This window comes from Aotus nancymaae, unplaced genomic scaffold (genome assembly GCF_030222135.1).
Source record: "Aotus nancymaae isolate 86718 unplaced genomic scaffold, 86718_ANA_hifiasm-v0.15.2.pri h1tg000041l, whole genome shotgun sequence".
NCBI lineage: Eukaryota > Metazoa > Chordata > Mammalia > Primates > Aotidae > Aotus > Aotus nancymaae.
The window spans coordinates 20606180-20629081 of record NW_026988455.1 but is presented as its reverse complement, the minus strand read 5'-3'; the positions used below and the strand labels follow the sequence as shown (position 1 = coordinate 20629081).

Genomic DNA, 22902 nt, shown 5'->3' with positions numbered 1-22902 from the left:
AACTGTTTATATTTGTGAAAGTGAGAGATATATAAAAAAAAAAATCCAAACCATATATGAAAGTCCAAAGGAGGACGGGGAGAGAGTACCTCACATTCTACTCTGTAGAGGAGAAAGCTGTGAGCGTTGTGGTGGCTGTCCTTCACATCCCTCCCTGCCTGTGTCACACACATGAGCACGTGCACAGCTTTATATACGTCGACTCTGACAGTGCGGTGTGTGTTGAGCTGTCTCTGGCCCGTATGGATGACAGTGCGGTGTGTGTTGAGCTGTCCCTGGCCCCTATGGATGACAGTGTGGTGTGTGTTGAACCGTCCCTGGTCTGTATGGATGGCAGTTAGTGTGTGTTGAGCTGTCCCTGGTCAGTATGGACAGAACCACATTGCTTGGAGCATGTGTTGAAGAGTGCAGATGTCAGAGCCAGCACACCGGGTTTGAGTCCCTGCTCTGCCATTGATGAGCAGGGCACAGCAGACAAATGATCTCTGGGTCTGTTGCTTGTCTGTAAAGTGGGACACCAGCTGTGCTGCCCTGCTGGGCTGCTGTGAGGGTGGAGCGAGTTAACACATGCACAGCCTGTAGAAGGGTGGCCGTCTGCAGTTGTCTCTGGTGGCTGTGTGACGTTCTGGAGGGATTGTCGTTCTAAGCGACACCTTGCCGAACACCCTATACACTCTTCTTGGAGGTGTCGATTGACGCTCGCTCGATACTCTGAGTGTGGCCAACATCCGGGGCCTCAGGCGGCTTACTGTTTTTCCTTCTAAAGGCTGACCATGGTGACCTTGCTGAAGACGGATCATCCGCTTCTGGGTTTGGAGTCAGGGTCCCACACTGCTTGCCTTGAGAAGTCAGGGGGTGATGCCAGCCTCTGAGCAGCCCTGTGGGGCTGAGAGCTGGCCCAGGTGCTCTCACAGGGAGACCTCTTGACATCCCTGCTCACTGTGGCCTATGCTCCTAATCCCACCCTTGGGTTCTGAGGCAGGAAGCGGTTTCTGCACGTGGCTAGGAAGGAAGGTTGCCTGAGGCAGCAGAGGCTTCCTGTGAGACCTGGAACTGATCTCCCCCTCCCCTGCAGGTGCAGCAGTACCGCGTCGCCATGACTGCCAAGGACTGCTCCATCATGATTGCGCTCTCCCCCTGTCTGCAGGATGCCAGGTGAGGCGCCCACTGCACGGCCTGCAGCCTGGGTCTAACGGGGGCTTATGGACAGTTGGTTTTCCCATATTTAGAGACTCCTTGACGGGACCTTGACCTCCTTGGCCTGCATGACATCATGGGGCTATTAACTCTTGCCCTCTAGAAGCTTGTAATTCAGTCAAAAGACAGATTTATGGAGAATAACTCAAAAGGATTGTTATTACATTAAAAGTTACTGTTTTCTAAGAAAATACTTCAAGAGCTCAGAAACAACATGGACAGTGAGCTGCCCATTCCATTCCCTCAAAGCCAGCCCCGCCACTGCTGTCAAGGCCTGAGCTGTGTGGGTGCCTGCAGGCCTTGTTCCTGGGTCTCCTGCCGGGCAGCATGGCATGCCTGCTTTTCACCACCACAGTCATTTGAACACCTGTGAGGTACACATTCATTCTTCTGCTTCCTCCTCTGAATAACCAGCCTGTGTGCAGCCCCTCTCTCTAATGTCACTATTTTTGTCCAGTCCCCTCTCACTGTTTCTGGGAATTCGGGATGAAACGGATAATCTCATAGTAATCAGACAGCATCTTCAGCACTGATCTTCAGGGGTGCCAAACCCTGCACCCGGTATCTGTGGAATGTTCCACATTCTTCTAACATGTGTTCCTGGGTCAAGATGACCTTGGTTGCTGGCTGCCAGCCACTCATTTTCCTGGTGCTTTTGAACTAACAGTTCCCAGGATTCCTGTTCCCTGGCAGGCACAGAATTGTCTACTTTCCGGTGTGAAATATTGAGGAAAATTATAACACATAACTGAAGTAGAAAAAAGGTTGTTCTATTTAGTTGAAAACTCCTGTTATCCCCTAAGAAAACACCCACAGGACTAAGTTATGAGGAATTCCTCAGCTGGACTAAGCTGATGTTGTTTGATGAGAAAAAACCCGCAAAGCACCACTGTTCACCAGCCCTCCTGACCAAGGATGCAGCTGGGAGGTGGAAACGTGCTTGGATGCAGGTACTCAGGTGGGCTGTGAAAGGCCGCTGAAGGACGGATGTGCTACTCACCTCGTCCAGCACTGCGAATCTCTTAGTGCCCAGTCAGTGATGTCAAAATGGAAACGCAGCATGTGGGGAGAGCTGAGGGCCCGGGTCCTTACTGTAGCCTGCCCAACTGCTCAACAGAAACCGACACTGGGAGGGGAGGGGAGAGCGTGTCCCAAAGGCACTGAGCCACAATGGCTTCTCAGACCTGGGGTGAAGGCACAGGAACCATCATGCACAAAGCCCTGTAGCCAGGCCCTTCTCAACAAAGGGAGAAGATCATCTCAGAAGGCTTCTCCGAGAACATGATGTGGTGGGGCTGGGCCTGCTTCAAGGAAGGTGCACTCAGTGGCTGCACCCATAAGTTCCAGCGACTATGGTGCTCTAGAGGCCTAGGGACAAGCTAAGGCCAGGACTTATCATGAGTCATCTTGGCATCTTGAGATGCCTGCTAGACCTGAGACCAAATTTAGATCCCTAGACTTTAATTTACAGCTCACAGATAAGATTGACCACATTGAAACTTCTTATACTTCTTAACGTAAAGGCTTCTCCAGCTCTGCACTACTGTTTCTGCCTATCATAAAGCAAAATGTCTAAAGTTGGATCTCCCTGCCTGTCACTGCAGAGGTTTGTCCCTTTGGGAATTTGGAACTGTGGAGAAAGCTGCCACGGCCTCCCGTGCCTAAACCCTGCTGCTCCTCTCGACCTCCCGTCTGAAACACAGCACGGGCAGCCTTGGCTTCTCCACCCCAGTCCCCAGCACCCTTGGAGGTTGCTCGTCCCCCGGTGACCCCCAGTGGGTCAGTGTCCTGGAGAGCAGCCTTCCAGGCAAGAGCAGCCCCCCTGCAGCCAGAGGCCACTGAGCCTCGTTCTCCAAGGCTGCCAGAGGGCACACTTGTGGCACAAGGGACATGTGTGTCCCTGAGAGCCTCTTGCCCAGTCTCGGCCTCAGGGCTGCTGAGGGGAAGAGCATTTCCATGTCAGGAGCTGGTGCCCACTGGTCACTGCCATTGGCTCCCATGGAGCTTGTGGTCGGCCCAGGTAGTCAGACACCCCGCCCCCCGGGAGCCGCCTGGAACATCCTGCCTGCCTTTACACCCATGGTCTTGTCAGGTGCTGCTTCTGAGAAATTGAGGTGTCCTTTAAAATATGTAGCCCTAGTCACGGGCCAGGGATGTGACTCTTCCAGCCCAGCTGCACCAAGCTTGGGTCTCAGGCCTCAGAACTTAGTGCCGCCCTGGGCTTCAATGGTTCTCGCAGTAAAATGTAGCCCCTTTGGACAACCTGCAGGTGCCTTCCAGCTTCTGGAGCGAGGCTTAAGACCTTAATTTGTAAATGAGTTATTTGCTGTTTACTATTCAGGCAAGAATAGTTACCCCAGCAACTGAGTCAGGGATTCATTTTTCCTACACAGGATTCTGGAACGGGGCGAGAGAGGGCGCCAAGGCCGTGGTGAGCAGGGTCAGAGCAGGGACGCGCTCATCAGTGTTTCCTCTCCTCGGCGGGAGCTTTTGAAGTTGGGCTTGGGTTTGTTGATTTCTGAATCTCGAAGAGTAGTAAACGGGGACACCAGAACCCAGAATACTTCTCCTGGACTGAACTGAGCTTAGGTCACTTATTGAGCCAGTGACATGAGTGCTGTGTGCTGAGTGCCCTGAGACGAAGCGGGACACACAGCAGTCGGAGCTCAGGACTCGGAGATCCTGGATGTGTTTTTCAGGGCAAAAAGAATTATTCACATCTCGTTATAAGCGCACGACTATTCTGATGTTTATTAAAACCAAAAACTAAGCCCTGAGGAGCAAAATACAAAGGACTAAAGATAAAGTTTGAGAATAAAATGAGAAACCAGATCTCTCCAGTGTGAACCACACAAAGGAGCCTGCGTTTCTCAGCAGACAGGAGAGGCACAGAAGGAGAAGTCTTGTCGACATTTCATCCATTTGGCGCTGGAACAGCCAGATCTACTTTTTACTTTTTCTTGGGTTTTGTAATACTTGGCTCATGATAAAGTGACTTTTCAGTGTTCGTTTATACCACTGGGCTGGGGGAACATCGCTCACATATTCCACATAATCGCTTTTCCATCTTTCAGTCCTTTAACCCTCTCTCGCCTGGTATGATGGGGTGCACTGGCCCGAGGAAGCTTTGTGCTGGTACACACAGCCGGCAAGACAGCTGTCACGCGCAGAGGCACAGAACGGGTGCTTTTCGTGAGCTGGGGTGTGAGGACATTCACGTCTCTATTTATCTAACTTTGCAGAAGTCAAAGAAAAAAACATAATAAAAACATATTAGTTGAAAGAAGGAAGGAAAGGAGAGAGAACAGGAGGGAGGGAAGTGAATTGGGAGGCTTGTGTATCCTGAAATGGTATTTTTTTACTTGCAGCTCTGATCAAAGGCCTGTCGTCCCTTCATCGAGGTCCAGGTTTGCCTTCTCCGTGTCTGTGCTGGACCTTGACCTCAAGCCCTACGAGAGCATTCCCCATCAGTATAAACTGGACGGCAAGATCGTCAACTATTATTCAAAGACTGTATGTGCCAAAGACAACGCCGTGATGTCGACTCGGTTCAAGGAAAGTGAAGATTGCACATTAGTTCTCCACAAGGTCTAACTCTTTCCCTGCAGTGTCTTTGAAACTTGAACATAGAATGTGAAGGTTGAATGATAGAGCTATTTTCTGTTGTGTTGGGTGACCTTTGGTTGTGAATGTTTTTCCTTTTAACCCCTGTTGAGGTGGGATTGCCTCTTGGAGAAATGGAATTCAAGAGCACTAGAAACATCTTCCTGGACAAGGAATGTAGGAGGTGAGTGCTGTGTTCCAGGAAGCTGCTCACATTCTTAAAATGGAAGTGTCTATTAAGCCCTGGGGAGACCCTCTGGGTGGTTCTTCCTTCCCAACCAGGGCTCATGTCTGATTCTCTAATGCAAAAAGCCTTATTCTAAGACCCAAGCTTTGGATCTGCTACCACCAGACTCCTAACATAGAAAACTTGAATTATTACATACATTTTACAGTTTGGACTTTTAAGAAAACATGGATACTACTGGAACTTTCCCCAGCTGAGTTACATGGTCACTTTTTCAGTGCAAGCCACATATCAACACAGGTTTTTAGGTGGTTCCCTGCTGCAGAGCGTGACCTCATGGTCGTGCGGACACCAGTTCTGAGCAGTGTAGACTCAGGGTCCCTGTGGAGGTGCTGAAACCCACGGCTCCACGCGGGGCAGCAGGGAGCGCGAGACTCAGGTCAGGATGGACACCACTCATGCGAGCATTGACCTTTTTTTTTGCTTTATGATTTTATCTTTCACATGAGGGGGAGATGTGTTCTTTCCCACTGGAAATTGCTGCTGTAGAAGCTGGAGGTGGAGCTGTGGCTGGCTGGGCCGCTGTGGCCGGGCTGGGCGGTGTGCCCCAACAGCTCAGTGCTTTTCTGACACTCCGGTGTTTGGGGTGATTGAGGAGCGAGTTTTCCCGGACTGAGTTCCTCCCTCGGGTTTGCCTTGAGACGTGTTGCGTTGTTGGGCCCCGTGGCCTCTCCCTGTCCGGCTGCCACAGGCCATGCTTCTGGAAGGCGAATAGCTCCTGGCTGCTGCCGAGAGGGTTCTTGTTGGGGTCACCAAAGTGTGCCCAGCTGCTATGAAAAACGTTGGGAATCTTGGTTTCGGTTTTTTATTGTATGCTAGGTTGTACAGACTGATTATTTATATCATCGTTTTGAGGGACTAATGGAGGCTTATTGTAACATATAATATTAGTGAAACCATGGAATTATATGAAAATGATACATGAGAAATGAAACTATTTTGCTGATGATTGTAAATTTTTGTGGGAAATTTTGTGATAACAACTTGAGAATTATACTTGTTTGAATCAAGGCAACTCTTCTCTTCTAGAATTTATTGTTCAATTCTGTCCTAATATTTACTTCTAATTTTATTCTATACTCAGAGGTGCAAAAAGATACTTAGACCACTGGACACCTTTACTGTTTTTTCTTCTCACTTTGAATGACATTGTCTCATACACAAGTGTCCTGTGTGCTGGCATGAGGGCTTTGGAGACTGCACCTAAGTGAAGTGGACAGAGCTCATGGCGACGACCGGCAGGCTCTGGGAAATGTGGAGGGAAGCGGCCGTGAATACTGTCTTGACCCAAGGGAGTTCACTCTTGCTGGGCTGGGGCTGGGGAAGCCTTGTTCGGGATGATTCTGCCCACTGTCACGCAGTGTGAAGGACACTGGGGCTTGGGTTCAAGTGCAACTGTGAGGGCACCCTACCCCAATGGGAAGGTGGGCTGGGCTCTCTGGGTCCTTCAGGGCTGCAAAAGTTACTGCCTAGCACAGGGCCCAGACAGGGCTGGACTAGACTAGACACGATGAAAATAACCTGTATTGAAGAAGAGAAAACAGATGGAGACCCCCATTCTGTCTGGTCTTGGCTGCCACAAGCCCGGGCTGTGAGGATCCCCTGAGCTGCAGGCGCCACTGCTGTGGATGTATTTCTGGCCCCTCCTGGAAGCCGCTGCATGCTGCTTACTTGTTGAGGCTCCATGATGGCCTTGATTGGTTTGAGACAACTCTAGTTCACAGATCCTAAAACAGTGCGAATGGGTGACTGATGAGATCACGGTTCTTAGGGCACATCTGGGACTATCGATGTAGCACTTAGGCTCTGCACAGGGTCTGTCATAAAGGACCTCATTCCTTGCACCCTGGCCCAGGAACAGTGCTGTCTTTGCCGTCTTCTTAGGACATTCTTGTTTTGAAGCTGACAGCTGCATTTTCTTGTGGAAGACCAAGAAGAACATCAGGACTTGCTGGGACTGCCTCACAGTGCCACTGTTCGGACCTGGGGGTGGCAAGGAGCGTGGGCATGGCTCCCCTGGGCTACTAACGAAAGTTTAAAAATGAGATGCCATAGGCATCTGTCTCCAGAGCCCCAGGACGCAGGAACCAGGATAAGGGCGGCTTCTCCCAGCTGAGCAGTGTGGCTGCCATGTCAAGGTGGACTCGGTGTGAGGCCGAGGTGGGTGGGGGACTGGGTCCTCCACACACGTCTGAGGACACACAACCACTTGGTACATTTTCTCAGATGTTAAGCTTATTTTTATAAAACACATTGTACATGTCACTTTTATTTGGCATTTTATACTTAAGTATTTATTTTTCATGTCATGAGAGTTTCTTACAATGTGCCTTAACTGCATAGAAGACAGGTCTTCAGGGTGTGGTTTCTAAGTGGAAAATAGCAAATGTTTATATTCAGTAAAATTGCACGCTCCTCCGCACAGCATCTTAATCCTCCCCGTTCACTGTTTCGGAACTAGCCGTTCTGCTCTGCACAAAGTGATTTTATCAGGCTTTCCAGAGCAGCTTCGATTCCAAGCACTCCTAGCAGGGTTCGGAAGCTGAGAGGAGCAGTTTCTATGGCTCTGTTCTTGTCCAGCTCCAGGGCTATAAAGAAAACATTAAATTGGGTAAGAAACTTCCAGGTGGCGGCTTTGGTTTTGTGTTTTCTGCTGGCGTAGACCTCACCAAGAACCCACCCCACTCCCGACTGCCTGCACAGAATGGGACGTGCTAGGGACAGGCGAGGAGGAGAGACAGTGTGAGGCATCACCTAGGGCTTGAGGCAGATTCCCTTGTGCATTCAGCCTGTGGGCCTGGGGGGAGCAATCCCTTTTCATGTTCTTTTTCAGTGATTATTGATGGTTAAAATATTTAAAACTTGTTAGACAAAGTACATTAATGAGATTTCCAACTTTTGATTCTTGCCCTGTGAAACCCAGAGGAAATAGGCAGCTTTGCTGGGCATGTTGAGAAGTCACCTAAAGCAGCTATATCCAGGGGCCCTACCTCGCTGTGGGACTTTGGTGAGAAGATCCAGCTTTGGAAAAACTTTCCCATCTTCATCTATTTGTATCCTCCAAACAATTACTAATTCAAACCTGAAAAAGTGGTAAAAACACATCATTATGTGCTTTTTGAAATCTAGCTAAAAGATTAGCAACCATGAGTCACAACTGGTCTCCGTTTCCCCATGCTGGGCTCCCCTGCTCCTAGAAACCCCGACACACAGTGAAGAGGCATGGTCAGTAGCACAAGCAAATGGAACCAGGGCCACAGGAAGGTTCTGCTCTGTACCCACTGCACTGGCAAACATTAGGCCAGTACCAGTGAAGTATAGAACATGGAGCAACAGAAACTTCAAAATTACTGGTGGAGCAGACATGGACCAGCCACTTTGGAAATAATCTGCATTGACAGAAAGCTGAACGTGCATCCACCTATGACCCAGGAATTTCATTTCTAGGCAGTTGAACCCAGGAGAAGCTTGTGTGCTGTGTGCCGGGGGTGTGAGCCAGAACGAAGAAGCCACATGCTCTAGAGCTGAAGAGCACAGAAAGACACTGTGTATGAATCCCTCCCAGAGGATGAGGAGCGAAACTGCACTGCAGCTGCTCATGATCCTAGAGGAGGTGAAGGGTGACAAAGGCAAGTCCCAGAAGCCTGCATAAGGACCACAAGATTTTAAAGCTTGGAAACCAGTGAGTTGAGGCTTTTACACACAGGTCATAAAAGTACACCCAGATGGATACATGTGCACACATGCACGCACCAAGGGAAGAGAATGGGGAACACGGCATGGGCCAGGGCAGTGCCCGGGACTGGTGGAGGGATTGGCTGTGCTGTCAGGACACTGAGCCTGTCCTCCTGTTTCTTCTCATTGCTTGGGTCCTCAGGGCTTTCCACTCATTCGCCCCCTATTTCTGAAATAACAGCAGATCCACAAGCATCTCCACTTTCTCCCAGCCTCCCTTCCATGGTTCTCTAAGGATCCCGTAGGGAAACTATCACTGGCAGGCCCCAGGACTCAGCACATCCTCCAGAGCTCCAGCTCCCCACACCCCCACGCTGGGGTGTATCTGCTGGAACCACTGATTCATCTAACCGATGACCTTTAGTTCTCGGTTAGGTGGTTTACTACTTAGAATCCTTGTTTTAACAGGAAATGGGAGGCCCTGTGGCCTGTGCAGACTCACCCTGGCTGGCTGGCACTGCGGATCACCATGGAGGGGGAGGAGGGCCCCTCCGAGAGGTGCACGGCCTCTGGGTACTTTTCCTGCATGGGGAGAAGAAATGGTTACAGACAGATCCATTGGTGAGGGGCGAGGTGCCGTGGGAGGGGCATGGGGTGCCATTCCAGGTGTCTGGCGAAAATTAGGGTCCCAGTGTGCGCCCAACATCCATGGGCGCCGACTGCCCCTCCTGTCCTCACCGTGACACACGTCTGCCCCACTGTAGGTCTCTACACAGCCTCCAAGCTCCTATCATGAACACTATACATAACCACTCGACAGCTGTATTCTCATTTCACAGGTTTCCCCACACACCTTCCATCTGAGATGGCTCCTTGGTCTGTCCTTGTCCACTGCAACCTGGACGGTCTGGGGAGGACGGGTCAGAGGATGCCCCAAGTAGATGTGCCAGGCTCCTTGATAGAAAGCAGCTGTTTCTCAGGGTTTTAGCATCTGACCTGAAAAGCCCTTTGAACTGAGGCTCCTTGAGGGCTGTGGCTGGGCCTGATGCTCCTCGCCTGTTGGTCCTCAGGACTCACCCCAGTGGCGCCCAGCCCACACACTGTCCTGGGCATGGACAGGAGCCCACCCTGGTACCCTCACTGTGCCCAGTGGCGGCGCAGCTCCCACTGCATTAAAGGAAAGGTGAAAGTCAGCTTCACCAAATCATCTTAGTGATGAGATGGCATTTTAAGGTCAAAAGCCCCAAAAGCAGGGAAATCAAGTGGAATCTCACAGATACCTAGGTTTGCAGTTCTGGAAGAGTCTGTTTTCCCCCATGGGCTGTGAAAATTCTGGACATGTCTGCTTGTTTCTATTTATAGCAGGACCCAGTAGCCTCTGGCTATACCAGAACTGACCTGCGAATTTAGATCACAAAACCACAACACAGCTTGCTTACTGGAACCTGAACAGAGGATACATATTCACAGCTCATAAGAGTAATGGTGTCCTCACCCTCTCAGTTCTTAAAAACTTGTCTTTTTGGGCTGGGCGCATTGGCTTACACCTGTAATCCCAGCGCTTTGGGAGGCCGAGGTAGATGGATCACAAGGTCAGGAGATCAAGACCATCCTGGCCAACATGGTGAAACCCTGTCTCTACTAAAAATACGAAAATCAGCTGGGTGTGGTGGCAGGCACCTGTAGTCCCAGCTACTCAGGAGGCTGAGGCAGGAGAATCGCTTGAACCCAGGAGGCGGAGGTTGCAGTAAGCTGAGATCATGCCACTGCACTCCAGCCTGGGCGACAGAGTGAGACTGTCTCAAAAAACAAAACAAAACAAGAAACACACATACACAAAAAAGTATCTTTGTCTGCTCTTGTGAGAACACACTGGAGGTCAGGGGTGACAGGAGACTCACAGTAGTCTCCGCCTGAGATGTCGAGTTCCTAGGGCCACTCTGACAGATGTGTTTCCTTTCTGTCCTCACAGCGACTGATGCAGAAAGGGAAACGTGGGGGTACTGCTTAAGTCGCAAGCGAGCACTGCCGCGATTAAAAGTGCTGTGGCCTCCCCAGGCCTTAGGGAGGTTTCCCCTGAGAAGTGTCCAGCCTAACAGATAGAAGACACAAGACAAGGGAGGAGGCTGGAAACGCAGTGACAGGGACTTCCTGCCGCTTAGAGACTTGCCAGATTGAACCAGATTGATTGCCGCTCAGCTGACTTGCAAGATCAGCTCTGTTGAATGAGGTTGTGTGGGGACAATTGCATGACAAAGCTTTTAAAGGAAGCAGCCCCTGCATCACTGAGCTCTTGCTGGTGTGGGAGGCCCGCACCCTGTGCATATGGGCCCAGCACAGTGAGAATGCATCCCAGTACCAGCTGTACCCGCCAGAGGCTGAGGGGCCTGGTGGAAGCTTACAGATAATTACTAACTTCAGCACAACAGTTTCCATAAGAAAATGTATACCTAAGTGATTTAAGTGGAAAGTGTTGGTTGATTTTTAAACCGCAGTCTCTTCCAAATTAATCACAACTGCATGAGGACCGTAAGGGAGAGCCTGTGAACGTGGCAGCTCAGCTTCCAGGCTGGCTCAGCGGCAGCACTTGGGACTCATCAGGACGGCTGGGGCCTGGGCCAGCTCCAACGTGGGGCCTGAGGCTCAGCCTCTAAGCACAAGGGAGCAGATGGAGCAGCTCTCTGCCTCCTGGGCCTCTCCTCGCCTCCCCTTTGTCAGCAAAAAGGGGTTTAAATGGGATGCTTTCACTAAAAAGTTAAAGTGTATTGGACTCCCTTTAGTTTTTAAAATACAGTCAAAGGTAGAAACCGGGCATTAGGAAGAGGTCAGGCATTCAGTGCGTGTTTCTGGTGGATTTTTGTGGGACTGTGTGCAAAGGTTCTTTTTATGGAAGTTAACAATGCTCCATTCATCTAGCCAAAGTAATGGTCACTGGTAACTTGAAATAGAAAGGATGGGTCTCATTGACAGACATGTACAGGTGGGGAGATAAGACGGAAAAGCTGTGAACATGGTTACATTAGTTATATACAATACAACTCAATACAGAGTGGGCTTGAGGTCATTAGGCCTAAGGTCAGCACATCTCAACAGCAGTTGAGTTTAATAAATGACTGGGCCGGGCGTGGTGGCTCACACCTGTAATCCAAGGACTTTGGAGGCCAAGGCAGGTGGATCACCTGAGGTCAGGAGTTCAAGATCAGCCTGACCAACATGGTGAAACCCCGTCTTAAAAATAAATAAATAAATAAATAACTGTATTTGACGTGGATAAAAGACCAAATCAGCAAGAAAGAGTTAAGACAAACATGCTCTGATAAGGAAGAGATATGTCCCTTTTGTTTTCTAATGCTTTCCATAACAAATAGTTACACACAAAAAGTGAATTGGAAAATCGTTAAGCCTTATCTGGAAAGCTCCTTAGATGTGTCACATTTAAAACCGAGACCCAGAGAAGGCACCTGGCCGGGCCCTTGTAGGACAGTCTTGAACCCATGGCTCTTCCTGGTACACCTGAGGGACCTGCACACCCCTGAGAGTTCTGGCTTATTAGGAAAATGAACAGGACGCCTGTGCTTCTGTGGATATTGTCAGGAAGCTGGTGATGTGGGGGCGGCTGCTGGGAGACCTCATTGTGCACGCTAACTGGTTGGCAGGCACTGGCGCTTCCCCTCTGGAGCCCCCAGCCTTCCACAGGAAAACTTGTCCTAAGCTAGAAATGCTGAGGCAGTGATTCAAGTGGGTGTTTGTTCAGCTGCTTGCCATATGCGGGGAGTCTGCACTTGAGAGCTCTCCTGGTGTTTATGATAGAAAGATGGTGGCTATGAGAATGTTGGCAATTTGATATCCAGCCCCAGTTTTACACCTGAAACCCACTGTGCTGTTGCAATAGCTGCTGGATGCTAGTCCAAAGGGAACAGAATTTTTAGCAGAGCTTTACAGAAAACCAACCTTGTATTTATGTACCAAAGAGGAATGCTATGTCTCTCACTTAAATGAGAAACCTTGAATCCTGAGTTTAAGTCTACTACTCGTGGGTGTCCACACATATGTTAACTCATTTTGCGTTTTCCCAAAAATTATGTCTGGCTGATTCAATGACTTTTAAATAATTGAGATAAAATTTACATAAATTATATGAGACATAATTCCTTTAAAGTATATAATTTAGTGGTTACTAGTATATCCACAAGGTGGTGCAGCCATCACCACTTTCTAATTCCAGCACATTTCATCACCCCCTAAAAAACCCTGTGCCCTTTAGCTATTGCCCGTAGTCCCCTAACATCCCCTCCCAGTGCAGCCATAAGCAACCAACAGGCTACTTTCTGCCTTGGTTTCATTAGTATTTTAGTAACATTTTCTGTTTTGAAAGATACTCTGGTCTATAGAGAGATTACATCAATGAGGTCACACTGTGGCATAAAATGCTGGCAAAACTCACCCTAGACTCCTCAGTAACTGGCACTGGGCCAACTGGATATCCACATGATAAAAAAATGAATTTCAATGATTACTGCACACCAAATACAAAAAATTTACTCCAATGAATCATAGAAATGTAAGGGCTAAAACTAAAACTTCTCTATTCAAGACGTCTCATACGAGTGGAATTATATAACACGTTGTCTTTTATGTACACCACATTTTGTTTATCCAGTGATCAACTAACAGACATTTGGGCAGTTTTTACTTTTTGGCTATTTGATTTTTAAAAATATTATTATTATTATTATTATTTTTGTAGAGACAGGATCTCATTGTATTACCCAAGGCTGGTCTCAAACTCCAAGGCTCAAGCGATTCTACTGCCTCAGCCTCCCAAAGTGCTGGGATTGCAGGCGTCGGCCACTGTGCTTCGCCCTTTTTGGCTTTTTGAAATAATGCTATGAACATTTTTGTTTAAGTTTTGGACATACATACATGTTTTCATTTCCCTTGGTTATATATCTAGGAGTGGGGTTTCTGGGTCATATAATAACTCTCTATCCACTGGAGAGTTGCCAAACTGTTTCCCACAGTGGCTACATTGTTTTTATAATCTCGCCAGCAGTATATGAGAGTTCTGATTTCTCAAGGGCCCCATCAACACTTTGGGCGTGAGTTGGTATCTCATTGTGATTTCGATTTCCTTTTCTCTTATGTGCTAATTGGCCATTTGTATACCTTCTTTTGAGAAATGTCTATTCAGATCTTTTGCCAATTTTTTTTTTGACAGAGTCTCACTCTGTCTCTCAAGCTGGAGTGTGGTGGTGCAGTCTTGGCTCAGTGCAGCCTCCACCTCCTAGGCTCAAGCAATTCTGCCACCTAAGCCTCCCAAGTAGCTGGGACTACAGGCACATGCCAACGCATCTGGCTAATTTTTGTATTTTTTTGTAGAGATGGGGTTTTGCCATGTTGCCCAGGCCAGTCTTGAACTCCTGGGCTCAAGTGATCCACCTGCCTTGGCTTTCAAAGTGCTGGGATTACAGGTGTGAGCCACTACGCTTAACTCCTTTGCCTATTTTTTAATTGGGTTATCTTTTAGTTATTGAATTGTAATAGCTCTTCATATATTCTAGAACAAGTCACTTACCCAATATATGATCAAAAATGTTCTCTCATTCTGTTAGTTGTCTTTTTACTTCTTTAATGGTGTCACTTGAAGTGCAAAGTTTTTCATTTTGATGAAGTCCAATTTAAGTTTTATTCTTTTTGCTTTCTGCTTGTGCTTTTGGTGTCATAGCTAAGAAACTGTGACCTAATTCACAGTCACAGAGATTTACATTTACATTGAATTCTAGTTTTACATTTTTAGCTGATAAAGTTAGGTCTTTGATCCAATTTGAGTCAATTTTTATATATGATGTGAAGTAGGGGGTCCAGCTTCATTCTTTTGTCTGTGACTATCCAGTTGTCTGAGAACCAATTGTTGAAAAGATTCTTCTTTCCCTCATTTAATCATCTTGAGTTGTATTGTAGTAACATTTTCTGTTTTGAAAGATACTCCGGTTTGGCCAGGTGCAGTGGCTCATGCCTATAATCCCAGCACTTTGGGAGGCCGAGGCAGGTGGATCACAAGGTCAGGAGTTTGAGACGAGTGTAACCAATATACTGAAACCCCATCTCTACTAAAAAATGCAAAAAAAAAAAAAAAAATTAGCTGGGCGTGGTGGCACATGCCTGTGGTACCAGCTACTTGGGAGGCTGAGGCAGGACAACTGCTGGAACCTGGAGGGGGCGGACGTTGCAGTGAGCCAACATCATGCCACTGCACTCCAGCCTGGCTGACAGGGTGAGACTCTGTCTCAAAAAAAAAAAAGATACTCTGGTTTATAGGGAGATGACACCAGTAAGGTGAGAGATGACATCAGTGGCATAAAATGCTGGCAAAACTTACCCTAGACTCCTCAGTAACTGGCACTGGGCAAGCTGGATATCCACATGTAAAAAAAAGAACTTCAATGCTTACTGTACAACATATACAAAAATTTAATGAATCATACATAGAAATGTAAGGGGCAGCCCAAAGTGGGTGGATCACTTGAGGCCATGAGTTCAAGACCAGCCTGGCCAACATGGTGAAACCACTTCTCTACGAAAAATATAAAAATTAGCCAGGTGTGGTGGCATGTGCCTGTAATTCCAGCTACTTGAGAGGCTGAGGCATGAGAATTGCTTGAGCCTGGGAGGTGGAGATTGCAGTGAGTTGGGATCACACCACTGCACTCCAGTCTGAATGACTGAGTGAAACTCTGTTGTCTGAAAAAAAAGAGATATAAGGTCTAAAATTATAAAACTTCTGAGTAAATCTGTGTACTTCTGGGTTAATCAAAGATTTCTTAAATAAAAAAGCAGTCCAGGCACAGTGGCTCACACCTGTAATCCCAGCATTTTGGGAGGCCAAGGTGGGTGGATCACCTGAGGTCAGGAGTAAAAGACCAGCCTGGCCAACATGGTAAAACCCCATCTCTACTAATAATACAAAAATTAGCTGAGTGTGGTGGTGCATGCCTCTAATTCCAGCTACTTCAGAGGCTGAGGCAGGAGAATCACTTGAACCCGGGAGGCGGGGGTTGCAGTGAGCCGAGATTGCGCCATTGCACTCCAGCCTGGGCAACAAGAGTGAAAGTCTGTCTCTAAAAAAAAAATAAATAAATAAAATAAGCAAGCAGTGACAGTAAGAGAAAAATAGCTAATTGACAGACTGGCCTCATCATAATTAGAAACTACTACTCTTAAAAGCCATTGTAAAGAAGAAGGAAAAGAAAAAGGCCAACCTCAGACTGAGTGAAAATACTGGCAAAAACTTGTATCCAGAATATATGGACACAACTTGGTAATAAGAAGATAAATAACCTAATTTTAAATAATGGGCAAAGGATTTAAACCAAACTAGTGATGTATCTTTTGCACATCTCTTATTTGATTAAATGTGCATCATTAGTCATTAAGGAATTGCAAATTAAAACCACAAGGTGATGCCACAACATACCCATCAGAATGGCTAAAATAAGACAGGGCCGGGCACGGTGGCTCATGCCTGTAATCCCAGAACTCTGGGAGGCCAAGGCAGGTGAATCACAAGGTCAAGAGATTGAGATCATCCTGGTCAAAATGGAGAAACTCTGTCTCTACTAAAAATACAAAAACTAGCGGGTGTGGTGGCACACACCTTTAGTCCCAGCTACTTAGGAGGCTGAGGCAGGAGAATCACTTGAACCTGAGAGGTAGTGATTGGAGTGAGCTGAGATCACACCACTGTACTCCAGCCTGGCGACTGAGTGAGACTCTGTCTTGAAAAAAAAAGACAACAATACTAAGTTCTGATGAAGATGTGGAACAACTGGAACTAACATATGCTGCTGCTAGGAATTGGATAAGTTTGGCAGCTTCTTACCGCATTAAACATACACTTGCTATGTGATCCAGCAATCTCACTCCTACATATTTACCCAGGAGAAAGGAAAACATATGTCCATGCTCGCTTCCGCAGCACATATACTAAAATTGGAACAATACAGAGAAGATTAGCATGGCCCTTGCGCAAGGGTGACATGCAAATCTGTGAAGCATTCCATATATTTTTTACACTAAAATTAATTCCAGATGGATTAAAGATTTAAACATAAGACCTAACACTATAAAAACCCTAGAAGAAAACCTAGGCAAAACCATTCAGGACATAGGCGTAGGCAAGGACTTCATGACTCAAACACCAAAAGCATTGGCAACAAAAGCCAAAATAGACAAATGGGATCTAATTAAACTCCAGAGCTTCTGTACAGCAAAAGAAACAATCATTAGAGTGAACCGGCAACCAACAGGATGGGAAAAAATTTTTGCAATCTGCACATCTGACAAAGAGGGCTAATATCCAGAATCTACAAAGAACTAAAATAGATTTACAAGAAGAAAAAAAAAAAAACCCCATTCAAAAGTGGGTAAAGGACATGAACAGACACTTTGCAAAAGAAGACATATATGAGGCCAACAAACATATGAAACAAAGCTCATCATCACTGGTCATTAGAGAAATTCAAATCAAAACCACATTGAGATACCATCTCATGCCAGTTAGAATGGTGATCATTAAAAAATCTGGAGACAACAGATGCTGGAGAGGATGTGGAGAAATAGGAACACCTTTACAATGTTGGTGGGAGTGTAAATTAGTTCAACCATTGTGGAAGACAGTGTGGCAATTCCTCAAGGACCTAGAGATAGAATTTCATTTGACCCAGCAATCCCATTACTGGGTGTATATCCAAAGGATTATAAATCGTTGTATTATAAAGACACATGCACACGTATGTTCATTTCAGCACTGTTTACAATAGCAAAGACTTGGAACTAACCCAAATACCCATCAATGATAAACTGGACAGGGAAAATGTGGCACATATACACCATGGAATACTATGCAGCCATAAAAAATGATGAGTTCACGTTCTTTGTAGGGACATAGATGAATCTGGAAACCATCATTCTCAGCAAACTGACACAAGAACAGAAAATCAAACACCGCATGTTCTCACTCATAGGCGTGTCTTGAACAATGAGAACACATGGACACAGGGAGGGGAGCATCACACACTGGGGTCTGTTGCGAGGGAGGGATAACATGGGGAGAAATGCCAGATATAGGTGACAGGGGGATGAAGGCAGCAAACCACATTGCCATGTATGTACCTATGCAACAATCCTGCATGATCTGTACATGTACCCCAGAATCTAAAGTACAATTAAAAGAAAAAACCTTTAACACACACACAGAGACACGGAATGTCCGTACAAAAAACTGCATGCAAATATTCATTAATGAGCCCCAAAACTGGGAGCAGTGAGTGATTCTTTCAGAATGCACATCAGTCCTGTCGCCTCCTGCTGTAGTGGGGAGAAGGGCAAGGATGAAGTTGGGAGTGGGGCAGGGCCAGAACACACAGGCTGGTCCCTAGAGCCTGGCCTGATGTCATTTGGAAAGGATCACACTGACTGCTGGGTGGAGAGTTGACTGAGGAGGTGGGAGAGGTGAGGGAGAAAGCGAGGGGACCATGGCTGAGTGACACTGGAGTGAAGTGGATGTGCTCTGGGGGTGTGGCATCAGGGCTTGTTGAATGCAGCGGGTGGAGAGTTCCTGACCTCCACGGCAGGAGTGCAGATGAGGTACTTTTTGTGGGGTAAGGCAGAAGAGGTGTGTCGGGGTGATCAAAGCTGAGTGTAGGTAGGAAGATGGGGAAGTACACAAGGATTGCTGAGGAGGGAGTGGGCAGCTACTCCTGCAGCGTCTGATGAAATCAGCAAAGACACGTCTGTTGGACTTGGCACTGTGGGGGTCTTGGTGAGTGGACCATCACACCCCTCCTCTCCACGCACAAGATTTCTGAGAGAAGTGCGACAAACTTCAGAAAGGTTTAGAAATGCCTACAGCAGGCACACTTGGAAGAACAATGATCTGCCCTCATTTCAGAAAGAAAACTGGCAAATACAAAGGGGTACCTCTGTGTCAGACACTGGTCTAGGTTCTTTACACATTAACATGCGTATGATCTTACCTGTGTTAGACAATCAAACCAATACTGGATGAACAGGTACGGCCCTGGCCCCAGCGCAGCTGTTCTGTCTAGGACAAGGGGCCTTGGTCCCACCCCAGCCCACTTAGCTGCTGATTGGCTGTATGACTTTGAGAAATCCCTTTTAAACTCTCTGAGCCTCAGTTGTGTTTTTAAAGTTGAATTTGAATGTAATTTTGAACTTACAGAAACTGTACATGAAAAGAATGAGAAGCTGCCACCGGTTCACACTGCCTGTCACCTCCCTCTGTGTTGCCGCATGCTGGGACATGGTGCTCCTCGCCCCTGGACACACACAGGGCTTTTCCCCCATTGACTGTATCTCCTGTGTGACCAAAACATAGCTGGCCAAACCAGAACGTGCCCCTTTCAGGTGTCCCCAGCTGTCCCAACTGCTCTCTCCTTCCTCGTCCCCTTAGGCCCCAGCATGGCTGGTCTTGACAGCCTGGGTGCAGCTGTTGGCACCACAGATGGCTGAATCTGGGCCTAATGCTGCGTGTCCATGATGAGGTGATGCTGGGTTGGGAGCCCCACAGAAATACTGCCGTGTGTGCCTCAGACACAGCCACACCACTGTGCTCCATGGGATGTCCTGAGACCACTGTCCGCTTCCCAGTCCAAGACTCTACAATGGCTCATGGCCACACCAATGACGGTGTGGGTCCCAAAGAGTGGCTTTCCATTGCCATCATTCCTCTCGCATCTGTTGGCTTTCTACCAGCAGAAAGAGCTTCCTCTCCCTTATTCATTTGTATCAGTATCCACTTGAGCATCACGACCCATGGTGATCTTAAACACGTTACAGCCTGTGGAATAAACAAGTGATTTATTTATTCCACAGGCTGTAACGTGTTTAAGATCACCATGGGTCGTGATGCTCCAGCCCCTAGGTCTGACCAGTATGAGCCGCTATAAACTGCTCCTGGGTTTTTCTAACATAGCCCCACCATTCTTTGAGGTCTTCCTACTCTCTGGCATCACCAGCTGTTCTGGGCTCATTTTGTGCTTCCCTGCCCAGCTCTGGAATCAAAGGAGCTGACAGTATTTACAAACCAGGACCTGGTTTGTTCCTGGAGCTTCATTACTTCTAGGGCCTGTCAGTGCACGTGCATGAGCCACCTGCAGCTGCTTCCACCCGTCTGTGCACACCCATATTAAAAACACAGGCACGAGCTCTCCCAGACACCTCAGTCTAGCTCCTTTGACATCTGTCAGTCACTCTGCTGCTGGGGAGAGACTGCATCCCTTCGCCCTCAATGTATCCACTTGTTTGATCAGCTGATTTACAGTCTCCCAAGAGTGCCTGCTGTCCCCTCGCAGCCTGCTCCTCTGGGGGCCATAGAGTGTGACATGGAGCTGACACAGCGCAGTCATCCATCTGACACAGACTTCCCTAGGCCTAATACCAGGCCAGGCACCTTTGTCCTTTTGGTCACAGTGTGGTGTTTAAATGAGGGCTGGTACCCTGTGGGGAGGCGAGATGGGGTTTTCAGGTTCTCAAGAGCTCTAACACGGAAAGGACTGGCTATTTGAGGGCAATTCTGGAGCAGAAATGCTTGGTATCATCACAATCATTTGAAGTAACAACTGACTGCCGGCAGCACCAGAAGCCCCCTTTGGAAATTTCCTGATTGGCACAACTAGCAGAAGAGAGTCCCTCACTGACACATCCTCCGACTGAAACGTTAACAGAAATCCCAGGCTACAGGCTAGACAAAGGTGCCTGACTTTTAAATTTTTTGATTACATACAGGACGGGAAGACTGTATCATTGTGTGGATTTTTAACCAGTTTTTCTAGACTCGATTTGTGTTTTTGAAGTAAACACGTCCCTGTAGTGATACAAGCAGAACGGAATGCAGTCTGCTTGTATCACTGCTGCTTGTATGAATGCCGCTGAATTGCCTCCTGTAAACCATATTAGCCTAATTTTCCTGGATGTGGTCCTGAGGCTCGGACACACAAACACAGACCTAGCAACACACACGTCTGCCCCCAAGAGTCGTCTGGGTGGTAAAAAACAAGGGAGCACGGCAGCTTGCTGCCTCAGGAGGCATCAGACCCACTTGTCTGACCCTGTGTGAGGGTGGAAGTCAGAGATCAGACGCCCTCAGTGGATGAACATGGGTGTCCAGGAAGGACCTCTCAGGGGACCTGTACCATAGGAACCATCCACGAAAATAACTGGGAACAGCTGAGGAGCTCTGTTAAAAGGATTGCTTGTCCATAGGGAGTTAAAAAATGTGTCCTAAATATTGCTTAGTAAAACAAACAACCGGAAAAGCCTCTCTGTTCCAAACCCATGGTGGGTCATAAACATGGGAGAATTGGAATGTCATTGCAGCACTTTGCCGCAGGAGTAAAAACACAACCCCCACCAGAAGGGATGGCCGACCCGGCCCAGCCAAGGCATGACTTGTGCTGTATTTCTGGTAGTGACTGACACCCCAGAACCCCCGCAGAAGCTTCTGCCAAACATTCTCCATGTGCCCCAGGCCCCGTGGGGCAGCCCGGCCCTCAGCACTTACCTCATCTCCGGACCTTTAAAGAACAGACAAGCCGAGAGCCTCTATCCTCCCTTCACCCAACTTTTCTTGTTTGTACAGACTTGGGAAGAACTAGGGAAACCCAGAGTTGAAAGAGACCCACTCTATAGGAAATATATCCCAACAGCATTTCTAAAACGAAGAGGGGGAATTTTGATAAACAGCAAATCCAAGTGTGAATAATGGGCCTGTATCGACAGGAAGAGAGCTGGGGCAGGAGACAACAAATGGCAGGCCCCAAGCCAGATCCCACGCCCTTCTGTTCCTGTATGGAATCTTGAGCTAAGTATGGTTGAAAAGAACTCCAAAGATTTCATGACATGTGAAAATTATATGAAATGCAAACTTCAGTGTCCTTAAGAAAGTCTGATTGGCACACAGCCACACTCACTTAGGTATATACAGTCTGTGGCTGCTTCTGTGCCGAGCCTAGTGACTGAGCAGACTACATGGCTGCAAAGCTTAAAACAGTTACTCCTTGGCCCTTTGCAGAAGACACAGACCCTGAAAGACCAGGAGAGGTGGGTCCCACTGGTCCCCTAGGGAAGCCTGTGAAGCTCCAGGCAGTTTGGACGTTCATGAGACACAGATAAACCAAAAGAGAGGCTGGAGGAGGCCACAGGCTAGGGGGAAAGTAATCTGACCATGTCTCCTACATGGAGAAAAGTCTAGTGGGAACCACACTGTACTTTTAATAGTGCTTTCTCTTGGGAAGTGACCCTGAGACACAGGAGGAATGCAGATTAAAAAACAACCAGTGACCAGTCACTGCCACATGCCACAGTGAGAGTCTAGCCAGGGGCTGGCGTTGGAGGGGGAGGTCTGTCCTGTGTGGCCTTGGCCCCTAAGCCTAAGATGGCCTTTTTTCTTTTTCTTTTCACCCTTTTTGTTTCCTGAACTCCTTTCAGGGCCTGGTTTGGGTGCCATTTCTGTGTTTCTGGATAGTAAAATGGTTTCCAAACCTCTAGGGATGAGGAAATTCCAACAGAAATCCCTTTATTCGCAACCATATTTCTATTTCCTTATAGTTTTCTTTTGTTTTTTTTTTTAACACAGAATCTTGCTCTATCCCCTAGGCTGGAGTGCAGGGTGCGATCTCGGCTCACTACAACCTCCACCTCCCAGGTTCAAGTGATTCTTGTGCCTCAGCCTCCCAAGTAGCTGGGATTACTGGTGTGCACCACCATGCCCAGCTAACTTTCATGTTTTTAGTAGAGATGGGGTTTCACTATGTTGGCCAGGCTGGTCTCGAACTCCTGAGCTCAAGTGATCTACCCGCCTCAGCCTCCCAAATTTCTGGGATTACAAGTGTGAGCCACTATACCTGGCCACCTTGTAGTTTTTGCCATGTTTTATCATAGTTCATTTTAATTTTGTTAAACTAGAAAAATTTATAATTGAATATTTAAATTTCATTTATCTGTAATCTTTGTAATCTTTGCCACTCAAACCAATTTCTGTCTCAGGAGACAGGAAACAGTGTTCCGAGCTGGCCATGTGGACAGGCCAGTGGGATGCCCTGCCTCTTGACCTTGTTCCAGCTGGACCCTTGTGCACACAGCGCAGAGTGGGACCCAGTGCT

General features: G+C 47.6%; 2 protein-coding genes and 1 non-coding gene across 4 annotated transcripts in view; 2 read left to right on the top strand and 1 right to left on the bottom strand.

The window, feature by feature from the left end:
• IPPK (inositol-pentakisphosphate 2-kinase) overlaps positions 1-6160 on the top strand; it is a 58222-nt gene extending 52062 nt beyond the window's left edge. Inside the window, exons 12-13 of the mRNA XM_012472193.3 lie at positions 1076-1155; positions 4566-6160. Coding sequence (XP_012327616.1) covers positions 1076-1155; positions 4566-4791 — 306 coding nt within the window. The 3' untranslated portion in view covers positions 4792-6160. The remainder of the gene's footprint in view (positions 1-1075; positions 1156-4565) is intronic.
• CENPP (centromere protein P) overlaps positions 4031-22902 on the bottom strand; it is a 282767-nt gene continuing 263895 nt past the window's right edge. The window contains exons 5-7 of one of the 2 annotated variants that reach the window (XM_064361574.1): positions 9225-9304; positions 8038-8129; positions 4031-7635 (exon numbers count right to left, since the gene is read on the bottom strand). In XM_064361574.1, the coding sequence (XP_064217644.1) occupies positions 7505-7635; positions 8038-8129; positions 9225-9304 (303 nt within the window). In that variant the 3' untranslated portion in view covers positions 4031-7504. The remainder of the gene's footprint in view (positions 7636-8037; positions 8130-9224; positions 9305-22902) is intronic. The other variant, XM_012472197.2, reaches the window with a different exon arrangement.
• LOC135268764 (U6 spliceosomal RNA) lies at positions 16682-16788 on the top strand. The gene has a single exon (XR_010337117.1). It is a non-coding gene; the product is annotated as a U6 spliceosomal RNA (small nuclear RNA).